Source organism: Labrus mixtus, chromosome 23, assembly GCF_963584025.1.
Source record: "Labrus mixtus chromosome 23, fLabMix1.1, whole genome shotgun sequence".
NCBI lineage: Eukaryota > Metazoa > Chordata > Actinopteri > Labriformes > Labridae > Labrus > Labrus mixtus.
The window spans coordinates 18,900,848-18,918,844 of NC_083634.1; the positions used below are offsets into that span (position 1 = coordinate 18,900,848).

General features: G+C 40.1%; 2 protein-coding genes across 3 annotated transcripts; one reads left to right on the top strand and one right to left on the bottom strand.

The window, feature by feature from the left end:
• Positions 1–1,809: 1,809 nt before the first annotated feature.
• cmasa (cytidine monophosphate N-acetylneuraminic acid synthetase a) lies at positions 1,810–8,852 on the top strand. The gene is made up of 9 exons (XM_061031044.1): positions 1,810–2,059; positions 3,709–3,851; positions 4,018–4,173; positions 4,551–4,687; positions 5,592–5,686; positions 6,081–6,252; positions 6,339–6,504; positions 7,481–8,705; positions 8,779–8,852. The coding sequence occupies exons 1-8, from the start codon at positions 1,815–1,817 to the stop codon at positions 7,693–7,695; spliced, it is 1,329 nt and encodes a 442-aa protein (XP_060887027.1). The 5' UTR covers positions 1,810–1,814; the 3' UTR covers positions 7,696–8,705; positions 8,779–8,852.
• Positions 8,853–10,039: 1,187 nt separating this feature from the next.
• On the bottom strand, positions 10,040–17,420 carry LOC132958305 (E3 ubiquitin-protein ligase TRIM21). 2 transcript variants are annotated; one of them, XM_061031042.1, is made up of 15 exons: positions 17,281–17,420; positions 15,547–15,688; positions 14,744–14,990; positions 14,460–14,641; positions 14,141–14,245; positions 13,494–13,589; positions 13,114–13,347; positions 12,860–13,007; positions 12,376–12,423; positions 12,143–12,169; positions 11,641–11,705; positions 11,418–11,528; positions 11,215–11,333; positions 10,561–10,657; positions 10,040–10,426 (listed from the first exon to the last, which is right to left on the bottom strand). In XM_061031042.1, the coding sequence occupies exons 2-15, from the start codon at positions 15,685–15,687 to the stop codon at positions 10,274–10,276; spliced, it is 1,773 nt and encodes a 590-aa protein (XP_060887025.1). In that variant the 5' UTR covers position 15,688; positions 17,281–17,420; the 3' UTR covers positions 10,040–10,273. The 2 variants fall into 2 exon arrangements, with proteins under 2 accessions (XP_060887025.1, XP_060887026.1); XM_061031043.1 differs by having other exon boundaries at positions 17,276–17,398.
• Positions 17,421–17,997: the final 577 nt, after the last annotated feature.

Consider the following 17,997-nt stretch of genomic DNA (forward strand, 5'->3'; position numbering starts at 1 on the left):
TGCCTTTCTGTTTCACTCTACCTTCGTCAGCGTCATGTTGAAAGGCCGGTCTGCATATTTTTATTTTGATAGGCTTTGTTTTCTCAGCAGTGGGTGGGAGCACTTGTTGGGTAGCATACCTGTGTGGTGTGGTTGATTACACAGAAAACTATTAAGTGATATCGCAGTATGTGCCTGAAGAAGAAGCTTTCACACTTTAGAAAGAGACTGAACAAGTTCGATGAAACTGACAGAGAAAGACCACGCTCGATGGTTAGAAATGACAGGAGAAGTATGAAGACAAAAGGTGATAAGCCTGTCAGTCGGGTACTGCAGACCAAGTTTCCATTCATGTAACAATAAGTCGACACCCTAGTTGGCATTTGACGCAATTACAGGTGTGCCCTTTAAATGAATTAATAGTTTGTTTTTTTGGCAACTGTGGAGCATCAGGAAGCGGCTGTAACGAAATGTGGACGCACTGACTCCTATCCGTCGCCCAGCGCAATATGTGTTTTAAAAAATAGTATTCCCTTTTGTCGTCATATAACAGACCACCAAGACAAATATTTACATTTTTACCTCAGATTCAGATTCAGATTCAGAGAACTTTATTAATCCCAGAAGGGCAATTTAGTTTCACAACATACCGAGTCATTAAAAGAAGCCAAGACAATATAAAGCAAACAAACTTAGTCTAGTGTTGTAGTGAAGACGACGCTAACCGAGACCAAGACACCCCGAGACCAGGGTGCTCCGAGACCGAGTCAAGACCAAGACCAAGGCAGGGTGAGACCGAGTCAAGACCAAGACCAAGACCAAGACCAAGACCAAGGCAGGGCGAGACCGAGACAATATTAATGAAAATTAATCTAAAAAAATCTTCAACAATGAAAAAAACAATCAATAAAATATAGATTTCTAGGGTTTAGACTTTTAGAGAAGTGATGCTGGGTTTTTGAATGTTTCTGGGGGAAAAAAATAAAAACGTTGACTGCATCCCAATTGCACTGTATATCTTGAACTTGCTTTAATAAAAAAAAATATAATATAATATATAAAAAAAATATATAGATTTAAAAAAATAAATAAAATCCAGGCAAATTACAATGAAACAGAGGAATTCTTTAACCTAATTAAGAACAAAACAATACTTTTTTAATTTATTTGACGTTCTTTTTATATTTCTAGAAGTCATAAACTTACTGGCTTAAAAGTAAAACTGATTTATTGACTTTCTGTCGGGCTACAATCAAGTTTTACATCCGTCCTATATTTTTAAGTTTATTAATATAATGCATTGTAGTACCTTAGTCTTTGGGTAGCTTGTAATGTCATGTCGCTTTGTTTGGTCGTATCACATCATATCGTATTGTACTGTATATATAAAATATATATCTTTTTTTCCATCAACTCACTCATTCACTCCCTTTTTAGATAAATTAATGCCTGTTTCATTTAGCTGATAGAGGGTTAAAATGTTCAATCTTTCTATTGTATGTATGTGTCTAAGTGTGTGTGTGAATACGTGTATAGGTTACTGTATATGTGTTTATATTTATATATAAATTCGCTTAGTTGATTTATTTATTACATCCGTCCTATATTTTTAAGATTATTAATATAATTCATTGTAGTACCTTAGTCTTCCAGATGGGGTCGATAGTGAGCTCAGCTGCCAAGAAAGCTACCTCAAATTAAAGACGCGAAGAAGAAAATATTTCTCATTTATGTGGATGTGTCACTTCCGCTTCATTTCTTGTTCTTACAGCGACATTTCTGCGCTGTAAGAGCGCCGCGTTGTCTTTTATTTCTGCAATCAGCTTTGGGATTAAATGTTTTTTTCTGGGCTCGTCATGTCCGCCCGGAAAAGAAACCTCTCCGGAGAAAACGGCGCGCAGGACGGAGCGCATCCCAGCAAAAAGCTCTCCCGGCCGGCGGGGACGAAGCACGTAGCCGCGCTGATTCTGGCGAGAGGAGGGAGCAAAGGGATTCCTCTGAAAAACATCAAAATGTTGGCGGGAGTACCGCTCATTGGATGGGTGCTGAGAGCTGCTGTTGACTCGGAGATGTTTGACAGGTAACATGAAACACCTGAGGGGTCATTTTATAACTTTAATAAGTCTTATTATGTGATTTTTAACACTTAAATATTATAAATCAAGTATATCCTCTGAAAATAACTCTGTGAGTCATGACTGTCTACAATGGGTGTAACACCCGAGTCCCACTGTCTGTGATGTTTTCAGAGTTTTCAGAGTCCTATCTTCACTTTGTTTACATCGCCCGGACGGCCGGCTGACTCCTCCCCTCGTGTATAAAAGTTGTTTAATTGAGGGACTAGAGAAAAGAAGAATAACATACTGTACTCACTGCTTTAAAGAGGTCATATTATGTTCATTTTGGGGTTTGTATATTTAATCTATGTTCCTACTTTTGTACGTTCACAATAACTAAAGTTATAAAAAAGTGTCTGTTTTCATGTACTGCTCCTCCTCGCTCCCTCTACACTCTGAGTCCGTCAGCTACACTCTGCTGAGCCCACACTGTTAGACCCCACGTGGGCCAAGTCTGCTCTGATTGGTCTGCCGATCCGCTCTGTCGTTATTGGTCAGTTGCTCAGCACGCGTCTCGGAAATTTCAACATGAGCTGCTGGGCCACAACGAGCCAATGGGCTTAGATCAGTGATCTCACACTGACAATGACGTCGGACTGACAAATTTTTATCGAGGGGGCTAGAACCGAGCGTTACATGCAGCTAATGCTGCAGACGTCTTTGTGGATTTTAAAATCACTCTGCAAATAAAGATTATCATCCCTCAAGTGTTTCTAATCTGAGGTCATCTCGAGCTTCTTATGAACACCACAGGGGGGCGCACTGCTCCACTCTGCACAGCAGGGGGCCCCGGCTGTCAGCGCGAGTTGTTTTGGTTTCATGCTGGTGCTCAAGGGCGACATCTGCTGGATCAAAAAAATCACATAAAGCCTTTAAACACCTGACTTACTACTAGAGATGTACTGATACTTTTATTACCTGATTGTGCTCACCTGTCCACTGCAGGTAACTGAGAAATACTGTTGTTATTATAAAATCTCATTTGAACAGTAAGATGTTTTATTCATGTTCTGTTTGATTATCTTAAAGGCTTTATATGCAATTTTTTGATCCAGCAGATGTTGACCTTGAGCACCAGCATGAAACCAAAACAAGTCGCGCTGCATTGTTGTGTTAGCATGCTAATGCTAGCGATCTTTATTCTGCTCGTATCTTCACACTGCATGTAAATTTACCTGAAATGAGCGTGATCTAGAAACACAGTTAAGCAGTGAGTACAGTATGTTATTCTTCTTTTCTCTAGTCCCTCAATTAAACAACTTTTATACACGAGGGGAGGAGTCAGCCGGCCGTCCTGGCGATGTAAACACAGTGAAGATAGGACTCTGAAAACATCACAGACAGTGGGACTCGGGTGTTACACCCATTGTAGACAGTCATGACTCACAGAGTTATTTTCAGAGGAGATACTTGATTTCTACATTTAAGTGTAAAGAAACAGTTTATTTATACGCCCCCCTTGATGGTCAAGTCATGTAGCGCCAGATCACAACAGAAGTCATAAGTATACCTTTCATATAGAACAGGTCTATACCTCGTCCCTTTTGTTAAACAAACTAAATATTGACTGATATTGTAGTAACAGTAATGGTGATGACCTTCCTTTTCCTAGTGTCTGGGTGTCGACGGACCACGACACAATCGAGAAGGTGGCGATAGCTTGGGGTGCCAAGGTGCACCGCAGGAGTCCCGAGGTCTCCAGAGACTCTTCGACGTCCCTGGACGCCATCCAAGAGTTTATCAGACTCTACCCAGGTACGCTCACCCTCAGCAGGACGTGAACAGAAGGTCATGTTGTATATTTTAACAACCAGGATGTTGCTGTGCTGGCGTCTGTTTGATCAGCCATAAAGACGCTGAGGGGGAGTTTTTGTTTTTCAAACCTGACTCTGGGTTTTTTTTTTTTGTTTGTTTCCTGCAGAGGTGGATATCGTCTGTAACATTCAGGCTACGTCCCCCTGTCTCCATCCGTTCCACCTGAAGGGGGCGCTGGAGCTGATCACGGAGAAGGGCTTCGACTCGGTCTTCTCCGTGGTCAGGAAGCATCATTTCCGCTGGCAGGAAGTCAAGACGGGATGTAAGTCGAAGGATGTACAACCTCGATATTAAAACCTCTCAGATTAGTCATTTGGTTGCCTGTTTACAAAGCATGAAGCTACAGCTAGCAGTCAGATACGGTTAGCTTAGCATAAAGGAATGTAAACAGCTAGGTATCAAAATCCCCCCACAGACATTTTAGATTTCACTGTATTATCAGGATGAGCAGAAGATAATGAATCAACATTAATAAACATCAACTTAAGTCTCTTTGTTAGCATTTTAGCGCACTGTTATTAGCGTTATTAGCAGCTTCAAGAAGTCGGTGTCAGCCTCTTCATGTGAGGCAGAACAATCTCTTGTCGTCTCAGTTTATACTGAATGAACCGTTCACTTTTTTCCCCTTCCTCTTTACAGCTGGGGACCTAACCAAACCGTGCAACCTGGACCCGGCAAACCGGCCGCGGCGTCAGGACTGGGACGGAGAGCTGTGTGAGAACGGCTCGTTTTACTTCACCACCAAAGATCTCATAGTGACGGAGGGACGACTGCAGGTACTGGAGCGGCACAATTAATCACAAGTTTTTCTTGATTTCTAATCTTTTAAATTACCTTCAACCTGTCATTGAGGGTTTAAAATAGAGCAGTGTGGATTCCGAAAAAAAATCCCATAGGTTTTGTCCGCAGCCGATTTGATTAACAGCCCTGACGTCATAACCAACAGAGTTACCACGAGCTACCTGGGTGTCAAACGATTGAATGTTATCCTGAAGACACAAATTCATGTATCAGGCTGGTTTTAAGAAAACCACATTTTATTCACAATCTGGGGTGAAAAGAACTCCACTACCCACAATCCTGTAGTGTCAAAGGGACGTCTCTGATTGGGCACAGTGTGAGCCAATCGAGACATGAGCTAATCAGACCAATGTCGTTTTTTAAAACACACTGCAAACATGTTAATCTCTGCTGTAAAAACTGTCTTTTTTGAATGGGTGTGTATGTGACTTCCGGTGCTTCTGCAGCCACCCTCTAGTGGACACTCGGTGAACTGCAGGATTTTTTGCAATTCCGCTTTAGCTGGAAATTGCCGCTTGGTTGGGTTCAATCGCAATGGATTGTGGGATGTGTAGTTCCCTCACTGAAACAAACAGCCTTGAACCTCCTCAAATTGTTTTTTTTAATTTTTTGTGCTGAATCAAATGTTTTATATCCACGGGTAGCCGGTTTTCTCGGTTCCGGGATTAAAAATGTGTCAATAAAGGATTTGAATGGGTACATGTACTCCTGGGTGGTTACTGTTGCGCTCTATATACCTCACATGACAAAACATGTGACTGATGGTGATCTTCGAGTGTGCATCCACTCAAGGATTTCTAGGTCATTTTGTTTAATGGCACTCACTGCTTTGTTATCTATGTTTGTTTGCTTTGGCTCATGTTATGTCTCTCTCTCCAGGGCGGTAGGCTGGCGTACTTTGAGATGCTGCCAGAGTACAGCGTGGACATAGACGTGGACATCGACTGGCCTGTAGCAGAACAAAGAGTCCTCAGGTGAGATTTTTATTTTATTCTCTCAAAATCCAAAACATGATTTGATCTGGCTTTTCCTTCTCACTATCGTCCTCCTCTTAGTCGTCAGTCTTATATAAATATTTGGCTACACCGCTTAATTTTGTGAACGAGCTCGAATTACAGCCAGATCTCACTTATTTAAACGGCTCTATCTGCCTACTCTTCGCTGCTCGTTCTTCAACCCCAGCTCCTCCTTTAATGCTGTGTCTGACTTAATCATGCAGTTGTCATTCTTGCCTGCCCGGTTTGGGTATTTGCTGCTTCTCTCCCTGCCTTAAGCTTTCCTTGTATGCTCGGGAAGGGCAGGAATGTGTTCTCTTCTGAGTCCCTTTTCTTTTCTTCTGTCCTCTTGACTCTGTGTTTCTACCCGCAGGTACGGTTACTTCGGTCGGGACACTCCAGAGATGGTTAACCTGATGTTCTGCAATGTCTCCGGATGTTTGACTGAAGGGCGGATCTTTCTGTCCGTCTCCGGAGAGGAGATGGTGTCCATAAACACCAGAGACACCATGGGCATCCGCATGCTGCAGAAAGAAGACGTTGAGGTACAGACGCACCCAAAACCTTCAGAAAATAAAACTTAGAATACATGCGTACAGAATAGATGCCATAAACCGTGTTGCTCCACCAGGTGGTGCTGTTGACCTCCAGCGTGGACCCCGTGGCTCACTTGCTGGCTGAAAAGCTGACTCAGAGGACGGGCTGCAAGGTGATGCAGGTGGACGAGGAGCCGCTGGATACTCTGAAGCTGGTGGTGGAGCAGAGGAAGCTGGACTGGAAGGACGTTGCGTACATGGGTAAGAAACACCTTCAAAAATACGCTGTGGGGGGGTTTGGTTGGCATCGGCGACAAACCGACCCCCGAGAAGTGCCCACCTTCTGTGACGTCTGTGTAGGGTCTAGGACACTGTTTTGTTTTTTGCTCTAGCACATCGGCTTCATTTTCAACACGAGAGGTGAAGCCACAGCTTTGTAGTGGGTTAACTTATCAATCAATCAATCAATCAATCAATCACATTTATTTATAAAGCACATTTAAAAACAGCAACAGCTGACCAAAGTGCTGTACATGAAACAAGAGCAAATACAGATTAAAGAAACAAAACAAAACAAAAAGCTTAGCTTAGCATCACAACAGGAATTAGATTGCCTGACTTTGTTGACAGAAATCAAAATCCACTGTGCTTCTTTATTTTGTTCTCTAGACTAATATTGATCGTGTTTTCATTATAGTTCATTTAAATGACAGGTTGTATATATTAGGGCTCGACCGATATGGATTTTTTTGGGCCGATACCGGAAAAAATCTGATACCGATAAATCGGCTGATATCTTTCTTTGATCTGTGTTCGTTCTTCAGAGATAGATAGATATAGATTTACACTTTTGATTCCTCAAATGCAGTTATCAAACACTTCTGGAAAAGATATATACGGAAGACAAGATGGTCACTCAACTGGAAAATAACTGCGCATGTACGGGCATCACCTCTTGACACTCTGGAGAGTGATGATGCTTGTTGTAATCCGCATAGCGCCCTCTGCTGGTGAAAGAGAACTGCTAGTGTAATACAATGAAACTTAAATTAAATGCTATCTGAAAGGTGATTAAATTTAGTGATATTGGCTTGATAAAGTTAGCCGATACTGTAGTCACTTCATACGCTAATATCGTCTGATATTATCGGCTGGCTGATTAATCGGTCTCGCTCTACTGTCTATATCTTAATACTTTATATTAATACAAACTTTCTTCGTTTTTCTCTCCTCTCAGGTAACGATAAGCCTGACGTGAACTGTCTGAACCTGGCAGGTTTGAGCGCAGTACCCAGGGACGCTCCAGTGGTCGCCATAAATGCTGCAAAGTACACCTGCCGAAGTGTCGGGGGAAAAGGAGCAATGCGGGAGTTTGCTGAACACATTCTCCTGCAGAAGGAAAAAGCAAAGTCGCAGATGAAGCGCGACCGCATCGACCGCAAGAACTTCTAATTTTAAACGTTTTTTTAAAAAAGGAAATCAGCATGAAAGCGAGTTTAGAGCTGGTGAAGTTCTTTTTTTTTTTTTTTGCACGATTGATAGAATAATCAAACGGTGCAAGTGTACATCCAAAATATTATAATATGAGATGCATATCAAATTTTAGAAGTAGAGATTGCAGATTTAAATAATTTCACTTGTTTACAATCAAGTCTGACAGGATTCAGGTCTTCCTGTTCGCTTCAAAATTTGAGATTTCAATGCATGCTTTGAAGTTATTTCCAAATAGAATGAATCTAGTCAAGCTGTGAATACCAAAACCGGAATGAGAAGTTAACAAACATGGAGTGATTGTAGCACTTGTGGCTTGAAGCGGATTCCTCCTCGTCAGTCGAGGTTTACCATAAATACACATAACTTTAACGTAAATGTAAACAATGAAAACTTTAACCAGTGGACTGAAAACTGTATTTTTTCTCTTTAAAATCAAGAACAGAAGGACTAAAACTGAATTTGCTTTTTTTAATATATTACATCAAATAGTGTCGAAAATAAATCTTTACAAAAAAGAAACAGAAAATGTGCGTTACAAAATTGTATTTGTAGTTTTTAGAAATGCAGGTTTTAAATTTGAATAACTTGCTATTTTATATTTTGAGCTGAAATATTTTTAAATCCAGATGTAGTTGTGAAAAGTCCTAAATGTGTGTTGACAAGTCTTCAATACTCTTCTACCCGTAAATGTAATAATTAATATGCTTATGCTTTATGAACCACCTGCTGACAAGACATTTTTTATGAAAGGTGGATCTACTTTTTGTGAAGATTCTTTTGTCTTTCTGATTAATATGAAGCTAAATCAATGAGACAGCTAGCTAAGCTTAGCATAAAGACTGGAAACAAAGGGAAACAGCTAGCTTGACCCTCTAAAAGTACCACTATCAATGTGTCTGTACCTGTGAAGTAAACCTGTGCTACATTTAGCTAATAAAACATGCTAGCAGTAACATATTTTTTAACCCGTTTAGCCTTGTTTCCAGTCTTAACACTACGCTAATTTAAGGAAACATGCTAGTAGTAACTTAACAATCGAAGTTTTGCCTTGTTTCCAGTCTAAATGCTATGCTAATCCACGAAAACATGCTAGAAGTAGCCTTATATTGCAAATTAGCCTTATTTCCTGTCTAAATGCTACGCTAATCCAAGAAAACACGCTAGAAGTACCGTAAGATTACCAGTTTGTCCTTTCCAAGTTATTTTTTTCGTTATGCTAACGCTAGCAGTAGCCTTACATTATGAGATACACTATCAGAGACTCTAAGCTTTTGCTTTAACTTCTAATCACATCTGACGGGCAGCGTTAACTGATTTTTGGGATTTCGTGCCCGTAGCTTAGATTTAACCTGTGTCTCTAACCTGTGTGAGTTTGTAACTGCTGGCTTTGAAGAGATTATTGACGTGGCCTGATTGATCACTTTATAATAAGCTGTTTTCAGGTGAAGAATTGGGTGGATTCACATGTTGCAGAACTCTTATTCATTGAGATAAATAATAATTGGTTCAATCATTGATGTATGAGATATGGTAATGTGTTTTCTCTGTGTTGTTATTTTTACTGTCCATCGTACTCATCTTGCTTACAGATGTGTTTTGAATGTTTTTTTTTTTTAATTTCCACTTGTCCTTTGGCTCATTTCTGTTATTTTTTTCTCTCATTTTATTTAATAATTTTGCAACATGTGATTTTATTATTTAAATGCATTTACAATGAAGTTTGCTCTTGAAGATCAAGTCCAAGTTTTGTGTTTTTACTTCACATCCTAAAATGTTTTTGCGTTCTTGCGTCATGATACAAACACTTAAACACGCAGGGTGTAAGTTCCGCCACCAGGGGGCTCTCAATCAAGACATTAACAAAAAAAGATAACGTTGAGGCTGGCGGGGAATCATGGGAGTGATGAAAACGACCTCAGAGTTGACCGTAGTGAAGACAAACGGGCCAAACCGACCCGAAGAAGACGAGCTAATGTATCACAGCAGCAACAGTACGGCAGCTTTCAGTAGCAGTGGTACTGTTCGACGTAATATCCGGTGTTTCCACGGCAACGATAAACGTATCTGTCATGACGGCCACCTTGACAAGACGTGTCCCGTTTCAACTATAAAATAAAGGATTTCTCTGGCTTTCATAACTGTTAGAAATACTTAAGGTAATGGGAAGTGGTTTTATATTGATTTTTATATATTTTGGTGTAAAATTCCTACACATTGAATCTTTAAATAATCTGGAACGGTGCTCTGCCTCCAAAGCAGTATCCACTTCTATAATACATCCATGATACAGACAAGATGTTTCAGAAAATATGATTGTTTTATTAAATCATTTACAATACCACATTAATAAGTCTTGGTTGTATTGCTTAAATCTTCACAGTCATTCATCAACATCTGGCAACAGAGGGATTTAAGAAGGCTACCACAAGTATTCATAAAAAAAAAATAATGAAAAGATCGTTTTATGTTTTTACAGAGTAATCGTAGGAAAGTTTAAAAAAAGGAATAAACTAAAAAGTCACTCGGTTATCTTTTTTCATTCTGTAAGGGTTACTCGCGTAATAATCAGCGGCCCTTCGTTCTTTCCAGATTTATTCGTACAGGGGCTGAAGAACGGGAAGATGCTGTCGCTGAAAGTGTCGTTGAACGTGTAGATGTGGAGTTTGGAGTCAACATTGTAGAAAGACACCTGCAGGTAAACAAAGGAAATAAGTGTTATTGGAAAATAATCTTGATTGTTGGATCTCAGCGAAACGAGCGGGAAGAGACGGATGGCCCTGATTTTAAAAGAAGTCAACACATGGAGAAAAGGTGTTCCTATACCTGTCCTTTCTCGTAGTCCACAAATACCCCGATCTTCTGCGGTTGCAGGTTCATTTGGACGTCTGTGGAGGGTTCAGTGCGGAAGGCGTACTTACTCCTGAGGAGACAAATGAGGGTGATACGATAAAACAGACAAGATAGTTAATTAAAATGGGCAGCAAAAAGGACCTAGTCCTACACTAAGAATTTTAATGTAATGTTAATGTCTGCCATATTACAACATGTTGGTATTATACGGCATGTTACACTTAAGAATTGAGCGGAAAATCTACATCCTTAAATTAATTTAACTCATGAATCAATTGAGTCATATTAACAATTAAGAAACAGATGACAGGAGGATGCTGACAATTTTAAAGCTGTTTCGTGTGACTGTTTGGCCACTAGGGGGCATCAGAGTTAAACTGTAAAGAGAACAAGAACATAGTGGCCCCATCGATGGTGATGGCTGTATACATATCCAGCCATATCAAAGCTACAAAAGCCTTTAATACTTCAGTTAACGGTTTATTACCGTAGCTCTGTTTTTTGGTCTCCACCACCCGCCAAATAAAATATTTGATGCCGTAGATTTTGATGCAAATTCTTTTTGGTATTGCTGTTGGTGCGAATGTTACTTTTTCTTGTTAACTGACAAGTGATGACTAAACTAACTTGTCTCTCAGGCTGAGGAACCAGTATCCGTTGCTTGGGGTGACTTCAACCTTCCCCTTCCTGTTGATCGATTGTTTGGCCACGCCTAGATCCCAGTCCGTCTTCCCGCCGACCTCCACCTGTTTACAGGAAGCAGATTTATTGGAACATAATCGGCTTTGGGGATGATTTTAATAATACATTCATGAAGGAGGGTCTCTTACCTCCCAGTAGTGTCTCCCAGAGGAGATCATCGGCCTCCCCAGGACGCAGACGACTCTGTCAAACCTCTCCGGGTTATCTGGAAGCAGCTGGTGTCGATCTCCACACCTCACCTGCAGACACAGTTTGACAACCAAAATTAACCTTTCGCATATCATAGTTAAAAAATGCTTTCAGATATCACTCTGAAAATTGTAAGGTATAAAAAATGAACAGGTGTCTCACACTCTTCATGTCCCCCGACAGAATCAGTCTGGGATGGGAAGTGTTATCGTCCAGGGTCACGTCCACTGTGTTGAGGAAAGAAGGGAATGTGAAGAACGATGTATTTTTCTATCTGAATTTATGCCCATTACGAGACTGCGTATTAGGTCCATTTTAGGTCGAAAAGGTTTGGGAAGGGAGACATTAATAATTGAAAAAACTCAGACACACAAATTCACAAGAAAAAACTTGGATGTTCTTTGAAATGTGCTATACACATAAAGTTTGATCGATTGATTGAAATTATAGTCTTACATTTGCGAACAAGAAACAACACATTTACTAAGATTCTTGTAAATGTACTCGCATAATATCAGGAGATATTCAAGTTTTTTTGCACCAAATTTACCAATTTATTCCAATAGAACATCCAAGTTTTTTTAAATCTAAAATTCACAACTTTTGGGGGGTAACTCTTTGGAAGTATTGTTAATTTAATGAAGTCTTTGTGATTGTAACATACCTGCATACTCCTGAACCCTTCTTACCCCTGCAGAAAAACAGTGTTGTTAAAACCAAGACAAAATGTTCAAACTTACAAATGCATTGCATAGATTTGTCTTTAACCCTTTTGTACACGTTTAACTGGTTTGGGCAGGATGGAGTCACAGAGTTACAGATATAATGTATTGGATTATGTTCAATGTTGACCTTCATGATCTACATATTTTAGATAGATTGGAAATGGAAACTCACTGGGCTGTGTTCGAACTGGACTGGGTTCCGGGACTGGGGCTGGAAAACCTGGAGTGAAACAAGGAGACATGTATCAGGAACTTCAAGTTATTTAGACACAAGAAAGTTCATGAAATCAAAATTCTTGATGATGTCATTTTCTCAGTTAGTTAAAAGAAATACCAAAAACATCTATTATCTTAATTGAGACCTTACAATTTAGACATACTACCGTCATTCACCACAAGAGGGCAGTATTGGAATACTTTGTCACATATCTAGTGAAGTGTACTAAAGGAGTATTGTTACTCTTTTACAAAACCATAAATCATCAGAGTTTCGGTTTATAAATCTGCTCTTTTGACTCTAGATGTGAACGACTTTTCCCAACCATCACGGACTCAATGGTGCTTCGAGTAAAACATGTTGTTCTTTATGCCTGTCATCTTGTCTTCATTGTTTGTTATCTTTGGAAAACAAGTCTGGTGTTCAGCATTTCACTGACCTGTTTCTGCAGCCTTCTTCAGCTCTTTCAGGAAACTCTCCACCTGAGCTGCCAGAGATCTATAAATGGTTCCGGTTCCTAAGTCAGTGTTCACTGAAACCTCAGACCAGTCTTTGGTAGGTGGAGGATCCAAGAGGACCGGGAATGCCTGGAAAGAAAGGATGTCGAATGATCAAGAACTCAACTGTGGTCATGATTCCGAACAATACTCGTTGGAATATCATTCAAATGAGAACCGTTAGATTGGCACAAACCTTAACACCCTGTAAGGCATCATCTAACTGGGCGAGCTCAGCGAGGGCCTTTTCTCTGCTTCGCAGTTCTTTCACCTCCAGCTCCAGTTGTCGTATCATCACCTCGGCCTGGTGCTCAGCGGCCCTCCGGCTCAACTCCATCACCTCCATCAGCTCCGCCTGGGAGCGCTGGATGGCGGACACAAGCAAAGAAAAAAGGCAGACACTGCCCGTCGTGTCTCCTTCAACTGCCAACTGTGGGATTTACGTGTTATTTGTAAGTTAGGCCTTTCAAGAAACCTTTTGTTATTCTGACCATTTCATTTATGTTTTAAGATTGAAATTTGACGGCAGGAGGACCAACTGATTTTGGCATAAAAACAAGAGTGTGTTTGTCCTACCTCCACTTCAGCCACTGACTTTTTGATCCCCTCGATCTTCCTGATTCTCTGTCTGATCATATCCCGGATCTCCTGCTCCGACACACTTAGCTGAGCCTACACGAAAAACACAAAAGTATTATTAGTTTTGCTTGAAAAAGCTGTTTTTTTTGGGGGGGATAAACAATAAATTGTGTTTTTGGTTCTCAAATGATCTTCTCACACTCTTAAGGTAATAGATATAATTCCTTATACTTTGGAAAATTTTGAGAACTTTGAAAATCTAGATGAACTGCCTGTCTAAAACCTTGAGTATACTTGCCTTTAACTACGCAAACACATGACATCAGCCTTGGGTATTCTGCGGTGGTTTGGAGCTATGAGCTGTTTTTAGGCTCTGTGAGATCCAAGACAATTACTGACTGTATACTGTAACTTGAAGGATGTTATCCTTATTTATTAGAGGCGATTGGTCCAGACTATGTTGCCTCCATATTGAATTTGCTGTCTAGCTAGGATTTCCAAACATGAGGGACCTTTTGCTTTTACATTTCTTAGCTAATTGTTCTTCCTTTCAAAACCAAAACAAAGAAACCACACAAGTAAATTCCCCAAATATGAATGACTCACTTCGAGTATGATTTTGTCTCTCTGTCCTGTTTTCATACCTTGGTTTCTAGCCATTCGTCTTCTACAGTCACTGTGTCGTGATCCTGATGTTCCTCAGTCTCACAATTAGGACAGATACACACTCCGTCAGTCCTACAGTAGATCTGGTATCAGTGAGAGAGTGTGTTATAGTTCCAGACATCTTGCCATGAAAATATTAACGTCCACGGGTTGAGAAGAAAAACAAGTCATAAACTTCTAGGTTCTCAATAAATTGTAATAATGACAGGTTATATCCTAATCAAAACCTCAATCCAAAATCTGGAATCCAAAAATCAATGACAGGAATTTGTTTATAATTCTAAAGAAGTGATGTACCATTATTCCTCTGTGATGGATCTCGCAGATAGGAATACTTTCACCGCTCGCAGCCCCTGTCACCGTGAACCTTCTCCGGCCGCTTGAGTGACCGTAACCTGGAGGTGGGGGAGGGGGTCCAGACGGGGGGTTCGGTACTGGGCTGGGGTTTGGTACTGAAGTAGCCATCAAGATCAAGTCAGCTGAAACATATCAAAGACGATGACATCTCAAAGGGTTTGATGATAGAGTCAGACAGATTAGCAATAGCATGAGATGTCATGGGCGCAGTCTTCCAAAATCACCTTGGGGCTCATTAGTCCGTCTCGCAGGCACTTTTGGCAGAGGTCGAGGCAGCTTCTTCTTTAATCCATGAAAGAGAAAGGTTTCTGGTATTCTGGTAACGTCACCTCCTCTATACCTTTTCTCCCTTCCCGTTCCTCCGCTTCCTTTCATGGATTTGAACTGCTCGGTGATCTCTCGCAGAGTCCTGTTGATCTGGAGGTCAGGCCGCTTCTGGAAAGTCTTCTTACACAGTGGACACTGGCAAACCTGAAAGCGGAACGATGGTTGGAGTAGTGATAGAAATAAAAAAAAGGATAGACAAAATTGGTCACAAAATGTAAACCATAGATTTGAATACATGGACACGACTTCCTTCTTTGAAGAACTTTCTTTCGACTAAGACCTCAATCTTTTTCTAAATCTTACCAAGTGGTTTGTTGCCTAAACCTTACCAAAACTCTTACCATTTCACAACAACATTCAGGAGTTACAAACATGGTATGAGCCAAGATTGGACTCAATAGAACCTCACAGGGATACCAACAGAGGTTTCCTTGGTAGAACTTAACTTTCTGGCAAAAGATCAAAATTCTGCTTGGGACATCATTTGTGCCACCACCATGTTGCCAACTGGCAAAAACAAAAGGACATCGCGTCAATTTACCCCAACCCAAAGAAAGTCTCAGTACAAACTAAAGAAATAAAGGGGATTGAAAGGAAAGAGATCAGCAATTGCTATTTAAGGACATATTGGAAAAGGAAGGAATGAACCAAGTTATACCCAAGTCCAACATTCATGTAATGACTCATGTAGCCTACACACCTTAGAGCCATCCCAGTATCTGCTGATGCATGCCATGCAGAAGCTGTGGCCGCATGGTGTGGATGAAGGATTAACGAACACATCGAGGCAGATGGAGCACTGGAACTGCTCATCGGACAGAAAGCTGCCATGTAAGGACATCCTGTGGAAAGCAAAAAAATGGATGCACTGTTGAACCAAGAATCCACCAATCTTCACCCTCACTCAAACGACTGGTTTGAGTGAGGGTATAGACCAGCAGGGTATCTCTTTGAGCTTCTTGTCATAGTTCTCAGCTGAGCGGAATAATCCTGTCCACAGTTTAAGTAAGTTTTTGTGCTACAGTATTCACTTTTGCAGTAAAATGTATTTATTATAACCGAAGTAAGTTCAACATTTTACATGGTATGTTTCTCAATGTCGAGATGTTCTTATACAGATTTCATGAGGTTCAATCATGAGATGTACAGTATACACAAACAAACACTTGGCCAACTCATTAAAGCTGTCCTTTCTACAAGGCAGAGTAGTAGGCAGTTTTGATAGATGCAAGTGGATGGATGGGATTGCTGAATTGGGGATAAAAAGTTGAAAGTAAAGTAAAGTAATTTGAGAGGTGAGTCAAAAAGGGAACGACCAATGAGAAAACACGTACACATTATATAATGATCACAAATCACCTCCTGCCGCAATCAATCAGATTAGAATGGTCCAAAAACTTTAAGGAATGAAGTCGGGCAAGATTCTGGCTTGCACCATCAGAAACTTTACAAATCAACTTACACAGCGTTCTTTAATGTTATTGAGACAAAGTCCTTTTTTTACAGGTTACATATGAGCTGATTCTGAATTTTTTGGTGCAAGTTATTTGATAAGGCTAAGTCATAAAAATCTAATCAGGTGTAAAAACATGACTATCCCAAAGCCCAAATCTTCAGATGTGATAACATTACAGTTAAGTATGTTAATTGTCATCTTGAGCGTCTTCATTTTCAAAATGCCAGTCTTAACTTAAAAAGTCAACTGGCCTCAAACATGCTTTTGTACATTGTAGAGGTACAACAGTAAGCTCCAAAAAAGTGTTATTTTACTCTGAAACAAAGATTGCAATTTCCATATGGATCACTCCAAACTTGCCTAAATTATTCTGCAAGATTACGAAATGCAGTTTTGAGTATCTTTACTCTAAAGGAAACTAGTTTGCAAAGAGACAACAACCATATTCTTATGAGATTTCATTTAATTTATTATACAGGAAAGTTTTAAAGTAACATTAAGTTACAGTTTAACGGGCCTGACTCAGTTTAAAAAACTGGTTTGCAGCAGGTTCCTGTTCTGCAGAACATGAACCATAAACCACAGTCATGACACATCAGGACAAACACAAATACAGGACATTAGCATGGGCTAGGCAGATACAGACAAATAGAAAAAACAGATTAAATAGCTTAGAACTAATTTGCAAAGAGAAAACAACCATTCTTATGAGATTACATAGTTTAGAACAGCTAAGTGACACTCCTGTCAACTTCAAAACAGAAATGATTGGGGCGTAGCTGACCAAATCAAAACATTCAAATAATTCATTGGCTGCAGCTCCACCTAAGTATAAGATGTACATTTTATTATTTAAGCATCTCAGATTCACTAAGTGACCCACGTTCCCTTTTGAACAGAAGACACCTGTTGCAAATCTAAATGTTTGAGTTCAGTTTACCATTGAGCATGAAAAAAAAAGAGGATGAGAGACGTTACCTTTTCTGTTGGTGGGTCTGAATTTAAAATGTATCCACTAATCTCCAGAGCTGTCGGTCTGTGTTGTGTCTTGATCTGAAGAGTTGTCTCTAAAGAGGTGTGTCCGCTCCTCTGGTTAAATGGTATAAATGTGTGTGAGGGTTGTGATTTTCCTTCACAGGGAAGAAGGAAGGGTACACCACGCCCACTCGCTCTGTTTGTCAGGTAAATGTGGCAGGACTGGTTAAGTTGAGTGAATGATGCACACAAATACACACACACAGAAACTCAAAGTATGTCAAATAGACATGATTTTAATCCTCAACCCTTGTTTCCTTGTTTGCATTTATTGGTCGGACAAAAACGTTTTTTTTGTTTCTTAGAAGAATTGCTATACAGAACAATATAATAAGATTATACAATATAATAATACAAATTCATGTAGGTAGAAGTTTCTTCTTGAATTTATGCGGCCAAGTATAAAGCTAAATATATAAATATAAACATTCAATTTGAAATGAATCATTACAGTCTGAAGCCAACAAAAACCCCAATGACTGCTTAAAGTGAAGATGAAGATATTCTAAGAGGCTACGTGACTGAGTCCGACTGATGGCATGAAAAATAAAATAAGCTCATCTTATCGTCTTTGTCTTCTTTACGGTTCACGTAGAACGGTGAGAATTGTGCCTTTTGCCACTTTCACGCGCCTCACTGTGTGTGTGACGGTTTGTGTTT

Coding starts and splice junctions, on each gene's coding strand:
- cmasa (XM_061031044.1), top strand. CDS start 1,815: ATGTTTTTTTCTGGGCTCGTCATGTCCGCCCGGAAAAGAAACCTCTCC. Junction 3,852..4,017: donor GTTTATCAGACTCTACCCAG/GTACGCTCACCC, acceptor TGTTTCCTGCAG/AGGTGGATATCGTCTGTAAC. Junction 6,253..6,338: donor TGCAGAAAGAAGACGTTGAG/GTACAGACGCAC, acceptor TTGCTCCACCAG/GTGGTGCTGTTGACCTCCAG.
- LOC132958305 (XM_061031042.1), bottom strand. CDS start 15,687: ATGTCCTTACATGGCAGCTTTCTGTCCGATGAGCAGTTCCAGTGCTCC. Junction 14,642..14,743: donor ACGGACTAATGAGCCCCAAG/GTGATTTTGGAA, acceptor GATATGTTTCAG/CTGACTTGATCTTGATGGCT. Junction 13,590..14,140: donor ACGAATGGCTAGAAACCAAG/GTATGAAAACAG, acceptor TTTTTCGTGTAG/GCTCAGCTAAGTGTGTCGGA.